The sequence below is a fragment of the Falco punctatus genome (assembly GCF_963210335.1).
Source record: "Falco punctatus genome assembly, chromosome: 5".
Taxonomy (NCBI): domain Eukaryota; kingdom Metazoa; phylum Chordata; class Aves; order Falconiformes; family Falconidae; genus Falco; species Falco punctatus.
In genome coordinates this window covers 11,912,444-11,925,830 of record NC_137584.1, presented here as the reverse complement: position 1 = coordinate 11,925,830, position 13,387 = coordinate 11,912,444, and the positions used below count along the sequence as shown (strand labels likewise).

Genomic DNA, 13,387 nt, shown 5'->3' with positions numbered 1-13,387 from the left:
AAGGAGGTTCTGTACCTCATGTGGGTTTTATGCTTTCTCTTCAAAGAAATGTGAAAACCAGGTTTTATTGGAGAGAAAAATCATTTATTCATCCTGGTGTCATTCAACAGTTCTTTTCTCACCATCATTTTAGAAGTTGCTTTGGTATGAAGTGTGACTTTGCTCCCAAAGCACAGAAAAAGATGGATTATCAGACTTCTAAGCTGATTCTTCTAAACAGGAATGAGTTTGGGAAAGATTATTTAACAAGTTTCATCTTCTTGCTTTCCAAGGTGAGTCTGGACTATAAACCTGCAATGTGATTTGTTTCCGCCTCATTGAGTAAATGCAAGTCAGACATTCTGCTGAATGTAGAACTGCTGTAGAACAGCGATGCCTAAAAGCCTTATTCTTGCTCCCTATTATGAGTAATTAGTCTTAGATCAAATTCTTAAAGTGAAACAGTGCTAGCCTGGCTCGCACAGGCTTAAAGTAAAATACTCATATGAAATACCAACCTACAGCACTTCAGTCCATCAGATTCACAACATGTCTTTGAGCTGCCATGGTTGTTCATCATGGCTTTCTCAATATGTGAGAAAGAAAGTCGCCAGGTGTTTCCTAAAGTTGAGTACAAGATTATTAAGTTGTTACACAGCAGTAAGTACCAGTGTCTGTAACTAGACAAAGACACTATAATTGACTTAATTTAAAATACCAACAATTTCTTTGCACTTCAACAAAACAAACAAAATACAAAAAAAAAAAAAGAAATCCAGTAACTACGATTAGTTATTTCCTCCTTAATTCCCCAGCTACTCCATGCAAAGACAATTACAATGTCATTAATATAGGACATATTTAATTGTTTGGCTGCTTTAACTATATGCTTAAGGATGTTTTGATTTATATTAAAATTTAAGCTTAATTCTGAACTTTTCTGCATTTGTTGAACTTGATTTGGGGAATTCCACTACTCAGAAATCCTACTACCTTTGAACATTTGTATTAGCTTTACTGCATAACCATTCCGGTTTTGAATACAAAAAGTTTTCACCATTATTTTTAATTCCTTTGTGCAAATAATAGGCTTGTGAGTTTGTTTCAGGTAAGGTGACTGTTGTGAAGCTTTTTTGTTTGTTTTGGTCATGTTTCTAAAAGCAATGATTAACATAGCTCAACCCCTGTGTTTAAAACACCAGCAATCATTTTTTTCGTCTTCCTTATGTAAGTTAGATTGTTTCCCCAGAGCCTGTTTGGTTCACTTACTCTTTGCATTTTATTTTTTCAGGAAAAAATAGCCCGGTAGAGCAGTAATGATTTATTTGGCATTGTTAAGGTGGGCATGCTAATTAAAAAGAATACCAGATTGCCTGAACTCTTTTTGCTGAGATCACCAGTTCTCCTAATGCAATAACAAGTTGGAATGTTTCTGCAAACTAATGTAGGCTTGGTGTGACAGTGGTCAGGAGACAAAAAAAAACCAACAACTTTGTAGCCATTCCAGAGTATGAGAAATAATGGATCTTGCTAGAAAAGTACACATTTACTTCCTGCAGAGGTATATAACTTGTGTATGCAGTCCTACTTACAGGGGCACTCCCTGCCTTAGAATTTATTTTTTTTATTGTCTTAAAAAGCCAAGGAGTGGGTGTTGCTGGTAACTAAAGCAGTACAGGAAAGGTTCATGTTCATGTGTCTGACTTAGTAGATTTAATATATTGTTCTTTGGAATGGTTAGTGTACAGCCTGGCAGAGCAGTTTTGTCTTTAAATTTCAGTACAGCACAAGCACTACCACAAATCTGATGTCTTTTAAAGAGGGATTTCAATTGTCTTTGATCTGGATGCATGCAAGATATAAGGTATCTGCACCTTAAACGCAGAATACTAAACAGAATCTGAATACCCTTTTTATAGTACTTCTAAGTGATCAAGTCGTAGAGAAGATATTTTGTAACTAATTGTATTTGAGGTACCTCTTAGAACCTTTTCTTTTTTGTTTTCTTTAGCTACTAAATAAGGTAATTTTTTTTTTCTGAACTCTCCCTTGACTTTTCTTCCTAGCCACTGTTCAATTTTGAGGCCATCCTGTGTGTTAGGTGGCCAGCTCTGCTGAGCTTCCAAAGTCAAGGTGATGTCCACTGATATTTCTGATGCAGGATTTTTGATCAGAAGAGTTATTGCAGGACTTCCAGCCTTTTGTGTTTTTACAGTTACTTCCACATCTAGTAACAAAGAAGTTGTTTATATATATAAACATATTACATCAATTAGAAACTTTTTTAAAAGTGTTAAGGTTTTTACCTTAAGAGGAATTTAGAATCAATCAAAAGAAATACCTGGGTTCAGTCACTGGCTCTTTATCCTACAGGATAAGGATTTTAAATAAAACATTACGAAGGCCTGTTGAGTTCTATGAAATGAGCACTCTTCTTGAACTGCTGTTTGCTTGATTTACTACATTTACATTATTTAGAAATACAGTAATGTTTTCCAATGAACGGCTTCACTGTTGAAAACACTGAGACAAGATATTTGGCCACAATGTTTCTGAAAGCTTTGGAGAAAAACAGCACCCTAAAAGGGGATACATTTTTTTTATACAGATAAATATAAAATATTAGGTAATGTGTAAAAGAGAGTTCTTCCTTTTGCTACAAGTACAGCAAAGGGCTCTTTGTACATGGCAGATTGAAAAGGGGCAGGTCAGGTAGAAAGTACCAAGCAGCACCCTTAATATTCATTAGTTTCATATGAAAAGTGAATTGCATAGTGGAGCAATGGGTTAATCACATAGTGTGATCAGCCCTGACGACTTGTGATTCTTAACACCAGAGCAAACACTGAGATGAAGAGACAGATGGGGAGGCAAGGAAATCACATTTTTATTAACAGGGCAATGCACCTGCACCATGGAGTTGGTTTTGCAGCACTTCTAGGTGAAGCTTGTTCTAGGACTTAGTTTTAATGGTTTTCTCATTTAATAATTTCTCTTAGTGCTTGAAGCATTTTAAGGGCTGACAATTTTCCATCTTCATCTAAAAACTTCAATAAAATGCTTTTCTTTGGGGTTTCTTTTGAATGTTAGATATTAATAGGCTCCAATGTCATCACATTCATCCAGCTGGGAGTCTTTCTCAATAGGCATTACAAGCATGATACCAAACTCACTTGGTTCAGGGTTCTGCAAAGTACAAGAATACAACAGTCAATGTATAACCAAAGTTCTATCTCTTTAGGATTTTATAACAGTTGTGGTTTTATCAATGCCTGCGTTGGTGTACTTCTCACGTCCAGTGTGAAATGTGAGCTTGTTTCTGTGGATTTCTATTAGAAGATTGCTCTGCATTTGAGTGGAGAAGAGCAATTTACTGATGGCAGTTCATCTTCCAGCTTTCCAATTGCTTAATTTTTAAGAGCGTTTTAACAGCTTAAGCTGAACGCTGCATGAACACTGACCATAGTCATCCTTCTGTGCACAGGAATCGGCTGCGAGGGAGAAAAATGATGACTATGCCTGAAGCTGGTTTAAACAACAACAAAAAAAAAAAAAAAAAAAAAGGAAAAGAAAAAAGCGTCTCCGTGTTTAACTTCTGTTTCAGACAGAGCTGGAACCAAAGGAAAAGGTACTGCTGTTTCTCCTCCTTTAAAAAAAAAAAAAAAACTATAAACGAGAACTCGGCGCGGGGCCGTCGCTGCAGCGTCCTGCGGCTGGCGGGGCTCGGTGCGGTGAGGCAGCGAGCGTCTCCCGGTAATGCACATACGCTCATCTTTCGGTATGTGAGCCATTTTATCGTAAATTGTTGTTAATTAACGTATTCATCCTGAAAGTTTTTCCTCGTCGGGAAGGGCCAGCATACAGCTGCACTGGAGGCGCAGGCGCAGCGCGAATCCGGCTTGTACGAGCCGCTCGCCGCTGCCGGGGCTCCGCCGGGCTCCGGGGCTCCGCCTGCCGTCGCGGACACCGTCCCTCTGGCCCCGGCACCGGGCCCGCCGGCGGAGGGGCGCTGCCGGCGGCCCCGCCCCCACCTCGACGTGCTCGTAGTAGCTGCCGGCGCCCAGCCGCTGGATGGAGCTGAAGCCGCCGTCCCTGCTCCGGGGGGCCTGGGTCAGCTGCGGGACGACCTGGTTCACCAGCGCCGACGCATCGGACGCGTCCCGGCGGTCCAGGCCGAGCCGCGACAGCACCTCCCGCAGGTGCGGCGGGTGGCTACCGCCCCGTCGGGCACCGCCGCTCGCCTCCGCGCCGCGGGCGCTCTGGCGGCCGGTGCCCCGCTCCGCCGCCCGCCGGGCCGGCCCGCAGGCTCTCGCCGGCGGTGGGGCGCCGGGGGATGGACCGGTCCCTCCACAGCGCCCGGAGGGTCGCGGCTGTGTCCGGGCTGCGGGCAGCGCCACCCGCCTGCCCCGCTACCCTGTGCCGCCGGCGCCGTCCATGGCCACCGCTGCCCACCCGCACCCGCAGGAGGGCGAGCGCCGCGCCGGGGCGAGGGGTCCCGCCTCTCGCCTCAGGCCAGTTCCTCTTCCAGGCGCCGCGCCCCCGCCGAGGAAACGAAACCCCCGGCGGGCGCGCTCGCCTGCGCTGCCCGGCTGTGCCCGCTCCCGCCCCGCAGCCCGGCCGCGGGGGAACCCCGACGGCTACGGCCGGGCCGGGCCATCCCGCGGCCGCCCGCCTCCCGCCCGCCCCCTCGGAGCGGTTTCCTGCCCCCGGGCGGCCCCACCTGCCCGCGGGGCGGGGGCACGCGAGCACTGCCGCCGCCCGGCCCCTCTCCGGCCGCTCGCAGCCGCCAGGGCGCCGGGCCGGGCCCCCGCCCGCAGACGGTGCCCGCTCGGCACGCGGCCCCGCCCCGCGCGGAGGAATCCCGCGCGCCCGCCCCCCGCTTCCGGTTCCTGCCGCAGCGCGCGCCCCGGTGCCGGACGGGCCGCGGCTGCCGCCATGTTGCTGCGCAGCGGCTGGCGCCGCCTGGCGCTATCCCCGGGGCCGGGGCCCGGGCGCCGCCGGGCGGGCGGTGAGGTCGGGGCGGCGGCGGCGCGCTACGAGGTGGTGGTGATCGGCGGGGGCCATGCGGGGACGGAGGCGGCGGCGGCCGCCGCGCGCGGCGGGGCCCGCACGCTGCTGCTCACGCACAGGATCGGCACCATCGGTACCGCCGGGGGGTCGGGCCGCGCTCGGCCGCGGCGGGGGTGGGGGGGGGCAGGTACCGCGGGGAGCCGGCCCGGCCCCTTTCCCGCGGGCGCCTCGGGCCTCCCCGCTAGGCCGGGGCGGCGGCGCTGAGGGGTGTCCCCCGCAGGGGAAATGTCCTGCAACCCCTCCTTCGGCGGCATCGGGAAGGGGCACCTCGTGCGGGAGGTGGACGCCCTGGACGGGCTGTGCGGCCGGGTCTGCGACCGCTCCGGGGTGCACTACAAGGTGCTGAACCGCTGCAAGGGCCCGGCCGTGTGGGGCCTCCGCGCTCAGATCGACCGGGGCCGCTACAAGGAGGCCATGCAGGTGAGAGCGGGCGGGACCGGGCGGGCAGAGCCCGTGGCCGTGGCTTTGCGCAGCGAGCGGGCGGGGCTGCGGGAGCGGGAGGCGGCGGCCCCGGGTCCTCGGGTCCCCCGGACCCGCTGCGGCACCGGGGCTGGCGGGCGGCGGCCTGGGAGCGGCTGCGCTGCTGAGGGCGGCCCCGAGGTTGCCCTGTTTGCCTTGACCGCGCGCGGGAGCTTTCTGTATGTACAGCCTGGTGGAGACGGCAGGTACTGTGAACTGGGAGCGGGAAAGGCAGGAGCGATTTTTTTGGAGTGTGTTTGTGGGTTGGAGTATTAGAATGAATTACTCATTCTAAATCTGAAGTACTAGGGTGAACTACAGAGGATGATGGGGAGGAGCAATTTATTTTTTAATATTTTCCTACCAAATCTAGATACCATTCTCTTTGGTGCTTTAATGCAGCGTAGAGCTCAGCACAGTTTAAAAAATCCTCTAACATTTTATATACAGGTCAGGCTTTGTGACCAAATGGTTTCTTTTGAGCTTGAACTCTCTCTGTGTACGGGAAGTTCTACTGGTTAGATCAGGATAGTACAGTAACTGAGTGTCTGCCAAGTGACCTGGTAAGGACGGAAAAGGGAAGAGGGTGATAGGTGTTTCGGAAATCGGCTGGGTTTGGGACTGCCCAAATGTCTCATAACTTCCTAAATTTTTGCAGTAACTCCTTTCATGACAGAAAGAAATCCTCAACACACCACTGCTGACGGTTCACGAGGCATCTGTGGAGGATCTTCTATTGGCAGAGCCAGAACCAGACCATCCTGGGAAATGCCAAGTCACAGGAGTCATTCTGGGTACGTGCTAGTAACTCAGTAAGCGCCTTCAGTTACTCTGAGAGCAGCCCTTCGGGGGTAATCGTTTCTGATTCATCAGTGGGAAAGCTGAATTGGCTGGTAGAGGTGATTTAGGCCAAGTGCGAACTAAACTAGGTTATTAAATGTAATGCGATGAAAAGCATACCTAGATTGATGGGATGTTCGGAGGTTACATAAGTTTAGTTTTCTTCAGGCCAGTGATACTCAATTCCATGCTGTGTTTTGAGATTTTATTTGTAAATGGCATATGCTGCCAACGACGTTATGGGGTAGTAGTATCCTGTTACTAGCAGACTCGTGCTTTATTACCCCTTGCTGTTCTAGTAAACAAGCTTTCCAAAATAACGGCCTGCGTAGGAGTTTTTCCCAGGAGTGGGTTTTCTGTGTTAGGGGTAATGTGCTTAGGAGTAAGAAGAATACAGGAATAACCACATGCTGCTTGTTGCAATTATTACTGTTAATGCTTTTATTATCGAAATGCTGATTTTATTAAATAATAAAAGATGGATGAATTCTCAGTGAACAGTTAGTCTAGTTTTAGACAGAAACACCAGAATACCAGGGCTTTGTTGATGCTAAAATATGTGCATCTCTGAAAACTTGCTGTTTCAGGGGATGGGAGCACAATCCATGCTGGGAGTATTGTCCTGACCACTGGTACATTTCTGAGGGGTATGGTCCTCATTGGACTGGAGATGCACCCAGCTGGACGGCTGGGGGACCAGCCAGCCATCGGGCTGGCTCAGACTCTAGAGAAGCTGGGATTTGCAGTGGGCAGGCTGAAGACTGGGACGCCACCCCGACTTGCCAAAGATACGATTGACTTCCGTGGTCTGGAGGAACGTGTAGCTGACAATCCTCCGGTGCCGTTCAGCTTCCTCAGTGAGGCTGTGTGGATCAAGGTGAGATGGCACACAGCAAATGCGCAGAGAGCCAGGCGGGGGGTGCTACGGGGAATGTCATACTCGGAATCAGCCGGGGAGTTGATGGCTGGGAAAGGGAGCTGGGTGGTATTCCTACTGGAGGTGTTTCTGAGAACTCTCAGTGCACAAGAAGAAGAAACTGTTTGTTTTCTTTTGAAAGCAAGTACCTTTTTCCTCTCACTTCTCAACTCGAGAACCAGAATTGCTTTACTTTTAGAATCAGAATTGTGTGCAGTATGGTACTGCTAGTATTCTTCATGTGCTGGTTACATGGGTGGTTTACAAAACACTTCGAGTATTAGACCTCTGTTCTGGAGATTTATGATGTCTGTCTTGTTACCCCGGCTCTGGAGTAAGATGAAAATGTTGAAATTAGAGATCAATAATAGTGTTGACTAGGAAAGAGAAAGGATAGAGCGAACCACAGAGCTCACAGATAGCATGTAACTTAAAAGCAGAAGAAACTCAGTTTTCCAAAGAAAATCTTGGGAAATGGATGACATTCTTACATAATGTAGTTAAACAGCAAACACAGAATAAATTATCAGGAATTAATTTTCCGCACCGTGTGTAGGAATTGCAATAGCCTATTATAATCAGGGTGGAGGCAAAAGTAGTATGACTTGAAGTCATTGGTGTGTGAGGGAGAGGTTTTAAGGAGTAGTTGAGGTGCAACATTATTACTATTTTGAATGTGAGTCTATTGACTGTCAGAAAAATCAGTGAAATACTTTACCTGGTGGGGTTTTTTTCGCAGACCTTGGATTTGCCATGTTAGTGCAGGGTTTTGAGAGATATTTTTTTTTCCTTCACCAATCGCTTTAACTGGCTGTTAGCTGTAGGGTCAGCACTTGCTCCTCTTACTTCAGAGCTTTGAATTCCTGCAGTTAACTGGAATGCTGTGATACAATGTGTTGCTTTAATAGGAATATCCATCCTGTAATTAGGAATACAATGTATAGAATAGAACTTGAATTCTGGGCTCCCAGGTTCTGTTCTGTTCTTGGTTTGCTTTTGGGCATGTTGCTCAAGCTCTCGGTTGCTCACGTTCTGTCTGTACAGTAGGTATGGCAGCACTACCCATCTCTCCAGGAAGCAAGAGCCAACTGTCATGGAAAAGTCCTTGGAGAGCCTCGGAGTTGTTTAGTAAGGGTACACTGTTGTGACTGGATTAACTTAAAGTGAGCTTTGGCCTCTTTCAGCCAGAAGATCAGCTGTCATGTTACCTGACTTGCACTACCCTGAAAGCCCAGCAGATTATCCGTGATAACCTCCACCTGAACAACCATATAAGGGAGACAACAAGGGGGCCGCGGTAAGTATGTGGCTTTATGCAAGGCTGTCAACGGCACGAGTGGACAGTCTGTCTGAAACTGGGGGTCTCTCCTGCTTTGCTACTGGAAAGTTACTTTTTCTCCATGCCAGGTGATGCACATGGCTATTTGCTGTTGCAGGTACTGTCCCTCTCTTGAGTCAAAGGTTCTGCGCTTCCCAAACCGAGAACATCAGGTGTGGCTGGAGCCCGAAGGCTTGGACTCCAATGTCATTTACCCGCAAGGCATATCAATGACGCTGCCACCTGAGCTCCAGGAGCAGGTGGTCAAATCCATCCCAGGCTTGGAAAACGCCAAGATACTACAGCCAGGTGAGGGGGGTGAATAGTTTAAAATCTCTTTGTCATAATGGTTACCATTTAATAAAAAAACAGATTTTGTTTAAAGCATAGCAAAACAAAGGAAATACGAAACAAAGTTTGTTCTTGAATGCAGGGATTGTTCCTCAGTTGGTTTTAAATCGTAAATAAAAGCTGATAACCTAAGTTGTTCTGCCCCACTGATTGCTGATAAATAGGGACCTTCAAAATTCCTCCCATAAGATCTGTCTTGTTGTTTGTCATAGGCTATGGGGTGCAATATGATTTTTTAGATCCTCGTCAGCTGACTCCTTCTCTTGAGTCTCGTCTTGTTCAGCGCCTCTTCTTTGCAGGCCAGATAAATGGCACTACAGGCTATGAAGAAGCTGCAGCTCAGGTGGGTGAATCTGATCATGTGTACTCAGCGCTCAGAAAGGGATATTGCCCTGCCATTTGTCTTCGATACAGTCTTGCTAGGCCTGTCTTGTGCTAATGAGGTGTTCCTAAATTTGTTCCTCGCTCTGATTCCAGACTTGGCCAGATATTTTTGCTTTTAGCACCTATGGCTGCTGTTACTGAGACTGCAGTAATAAAAGTAATTGGAAGTACTGTCAAATGTTTCAGCATGGAGACTGTGCAACGGGTATAATTGAAAAATGTGGGAATTGTCTCTAGTCATGTCAGCAGGGGCCAAGAAGCTCCTCAGACACTCACAGTATCGCAAGAAACTGCTTAGATTACTAGCGCAGACTATAGCGTTTTCCAGAGTACAGCTTGACACGAGTCTCTGGAAGTAGATGTGCTGATATTTTAGCCACAAAGAAACCGATAAATATTTTTTTGTTTGTTTTCTGTCTGCCTAGGGTGTGATTGCTGGGATCAATGCTTGCCTACGGGTTCATGGCAAGCCCCCTTTCGTTGTCAGTCGCACCGAAGGCTACATTGGTGTCCTGATCGATGACCTTACCAGTCTGGGCACCAGTGAGCCGTACCGGATGTTCACCAGCCGTGTGGAGTTCCGCATGTCCCTCCGGCCTGACAATGCCGATGCCAGGCTCACCCACAGAGGTGTTTTATTGTGGTGGCGCTTGCAGTGAGCAGCCCTGCCTGGCTGTAGACCGTTGTGTTGTATGCCGTCTGTCTCTGCAGGTTTTGAAGAAGCTAGATGTGTGTCACAGCAGCGATACAAACAAGCGGTTAAGATGAGAGCTGCTTTAGAGGATGGAATTGCGACACTAAAATCCCTTCAGTTCAGCATATCCAAATGGTCCCAGTTAATACCAGAAGTTCCCATCAGTAGAGGTCGAAGGTCACCTGTCAGGTAAAGGTTAAGAGCTGAAGCTTTCTGGTCTGACTTATGCTTGCTTTAGCACTTCTGGCTAGTGATTTCACACCATTTGTCCATTTGACACCATTTGTCCAAGATTTCCAGCTTTATCGCCTTTAGGGGAGAGATGTGTAGTGTTTGCCTATAGAATAAGTGTGATGTTGTTTTTTTTTACTACACCACGTTTCCTCATGATGGCATAAGCTACCAAAACAAGGGGGTACTCTACTGGGCCACTCATTTCTTGCTGTCCTTATTGAGAGTGTCACCAAGTGGTGATGATTTTGCAGTGGGTTGATGCTTCGCTGGAAGCTTGGTAAAGCAGCCGTTGATTTAAGGCTAGTGTCACATGGTAGCTGTTCTTGTACACAAAGGCCATTGCTTCCCTTACTCATCCTTTATCTTACCTTTTCTGTTGTTTTAAATGAGTGACTAAGACCTGGCTGTCTCTGTGTGGAAGGTACCCCTTGGTGCCCTTACCTTGTCCCTTCTATCTTGCCGTTCATCTTTCATTAAGAGCCCCTCTTCAGGAGTTTAACAGCTCTTCAGCATACTGAGAGGAGGTGGTACAGAGGTAAACTTGGCTCTGCAGTTTTTCTGGCTTATGTTGAACTCTTCGCAAGTTTGAACTGGGAACAACTGTAAATCTGCCTTATGCAAGTGACTCCTTCCTACCATAAAAATCTACTCTTGTTCTCCACAGTGCTTTTGAAGTCCTTCAGTGTCCAGAGGCCAACATGGAAGTTCTGGCAAGGGCTGTCCCAGAGCCCCTGGGAAAGCTTGCTCAATGGAGAGAACTCTCAGAGAGATTGAAAATAGAAGGTAGAGTACAAGACTTACAGTCTCTTAGTGGGATCTGTGCGTGTTTTGTTCAGCAAGGGGAGAGCCAGTCTGTTCATCCCAGTGTGTTTCATGTTGCTGCTTAGTGAAATGAAACACTATTATGAGAGCATGTATCTTCTGCCATAGGCCACAGCCCTATGCAGGCACCTGTGTTTGACTTTGCGGTGTGAGATCAATTATTTGTGTTCGCTCCTGGGTTTTTTCTCCTTACTGCTCTGTCAAATAGACCGTCCTTTCCTAGGATGAGAGGAAAAGCTGACCCATGTTACCTTAATTCCTGTAACAAATAGAGCACGACTTCTTCCAGAGTAGTGATGTGAACTAGGCTTTTTAGTCTGTGAGGCTGGAAACTTCCTTAGAAGCTTTTGACTGTCTCAGTGGAATTGCTCATTCTTGGTCCTGCATTCCTGCAAGTGACCCGTTTCACATGAACATGTATTTCTGGTCTTCCTGTTTCTCTAATCTTCCATCGCAGCTGCTTACGAGTGGTGTGTACTCAATCAACAGCAGGAAATAGAAGAAGTGCGTCGTGATGAAGCCCTCCAGCTGCCAGAGGACATAGATTACTTCGCCATTGATGCATCGCTGTCAGCAGAGGTGCGGGAGAAACTGGACTCTAACCGTCCCCGGACGGTAAGATACTGGGACTCAGCAAGGTTGAGCAGCAATGAAATCCCTTCTCTGTCTTCCAAAGGGACATGGGGGGGTGAGAAGAATCAGAGAAGGGAATACCCGCAGGTTTTGATCTCATTTCTCACTAGCTCCAGTGTGTAGGTTTGTTCCAGGTTAACGTGTTCCTGTTTCCACATACAGATCGGCGCAGTCAGCCGCATCCCTGGAATTACACCCGCTGCTATCGTCAACCTGCTAAGATTTGTGAAAACCCATCACCAGAAGACAGAGAAGCGAAAAGTTTTACCTCAGACTGGCCAGTATTTACCAGGGGAAACGCACTCAGAGAAAGCAGCTTCCTAAAAACACATTTCAGCAGAGTTTTCTGAAAAGGAGCCGGAGTACCTGTGTTAAAACACCTTCGTAGGGAAGCGTACCCCTCCTGCCAGGGTACGTGGCAAGATCACCTGTGCTTCCGAGCCTCTTCAGAGAGAAAGCCTGCGCTGGCTGGATCCAAAGCAGTTCTGGTTGTGTTCTGTGACAGTGTCATTGAGTAGAACAGAGGCAATGAATGTGCAAACCTGAAGTAAATGCTTAGGAACGTAAACACAGCCTGTGATTTTGCCTATCCAAATGAAAAGACAGGGGCATCGCTTTTAAAATTCCACTCATTCGGAAGATGTCAGATAGTCAAAATGTGTTCTGAAGCATCTTGGAAAGGACAGCTCTTCTGAAATGAGTAAGGAATGTTACCATGCTGAAACCACAGCAGCGCCAGAGGATTTGAGCTGGAAAGTGTGTTCCACTGACTTGGGTATTTGTGTTCATCACTGTGCAGCAGCTACACGCAGTCTGAAGTTTCAGTGTGCTCTCAGCCAGTAGGAGACACTTAGCTATGAAAGTGTGTACCACAGATACTGCAACTTGCATAAGAGACTGACTGAATGTAAACACCGTATCCTGTTTTTTTTTTTTTCCTCCTTTAAAATAAATACAGCTTATCTTGAAACTTGCTGAAGATCTTGGTTGTCACTTAGCTTTCGCTAGAGCCTTGGCAGTTCACTGGGTCACGTTTCAGGCGGGTAAGGTGGAGCTGGTGAAGGCAACTGTAGTGAGACTCGCTGCCTCGGCCGGGGTGCTGAGGAAGGTGGGAGACATGTTGGAACCTGTCCCAGGAACCTGAGATCCAGGCAGTGTGGTGACCAACAGGCTGACGTGCTGGGGGCCAGGGGACAGGACCAGGGGCTTCTTGTCAGCACCGGTCCTGCAGCTGACAGTAACATACCTTGCATCTGAATGAGATAAGGCTTTGGGCAGTCGGTTTCTCGTGTGCCATCAAGAAACACTAAATTCAAGCTGTGCATCTACTGAATCCTTGCCTTGCAGGCAGCAGTATCTGACGCTAGTCTCATTTTGAACATCCTCTGAACTGACTGGGCAGACGTGCTTGGGAACAAGTTTTGCTGCAGTTAAATCATAGAATCACAGAATCATTTGGTTTGGAAAAGACCCTTAAGATCACTGAGTCCAAAAGTAAACCGTAAATACGTCTCTCTATATATATGCATCTGTCATTTTGAAATTCAGATCCTGGACTTCTCTGTCTCATTTACTCTGGGTGAATGGTTCTCTTCCTGTCCAGAGAAAGGAGTCAGAGCAAATCCTTTTTGTCAGTAAGAGACCCTTGTCGTGCAGTGGGATGGGCAGAGCTTACAGCTTGCCTTTG

The 13,387-nt window shown here is 47.8% G+C and overlaps 1 protein-coding gene across 2 annotated transcripts; it reads left to right on the top strand.

Annotated features, from left to right (window-relative positions):
- Positions 1-3,935: 3,935 nt before the first annotated feature.
- MTO1 (mitochondrial tRNA translation optimization 1) lies at positions 3,936-12,674 on the top strand. Of its 2 annotated transcripts, none has more exons than XR_013928346.1 (12): positions 3,936-5,122; positions 5,270-5,469; positions 6,185-6,302; positions 6,936-7,225; positions 8,449-8,561; positions 8,701-8,891; positions 9,146-9,276; positions 9,743-9,947; positions 10,029-10,200; positions 10,910-11,028; positions 11,557-11,682; positions 11,863-12,003. XR_013928346.1 is itself a non-coding variant. In XM_080388770.1 (12 exons), exons 1-12 carry the CDS (start codon positions 4,051-4,053, stop codon positions 12,022-12,024), a joined length of 2,931 nt encoding a protein of 976 aa, XP_080244896.1. In that variant the 5' UTR covers positions 3,945-4,050; the 3' UTR covers positions 12,025-12,674. The 2 variants fall into 2 exon arrangements, 1 of the variants encoding a protein (XP_080244896.1); XM_080388770.1 differs by having other exon boundaries at positions 3,945-5,122; positions 11,525-11,682; positions 11,863-12,674.
- The last annotated feature ends 713 nt before the right edge of the window (positions 12,675-13,387 follow it).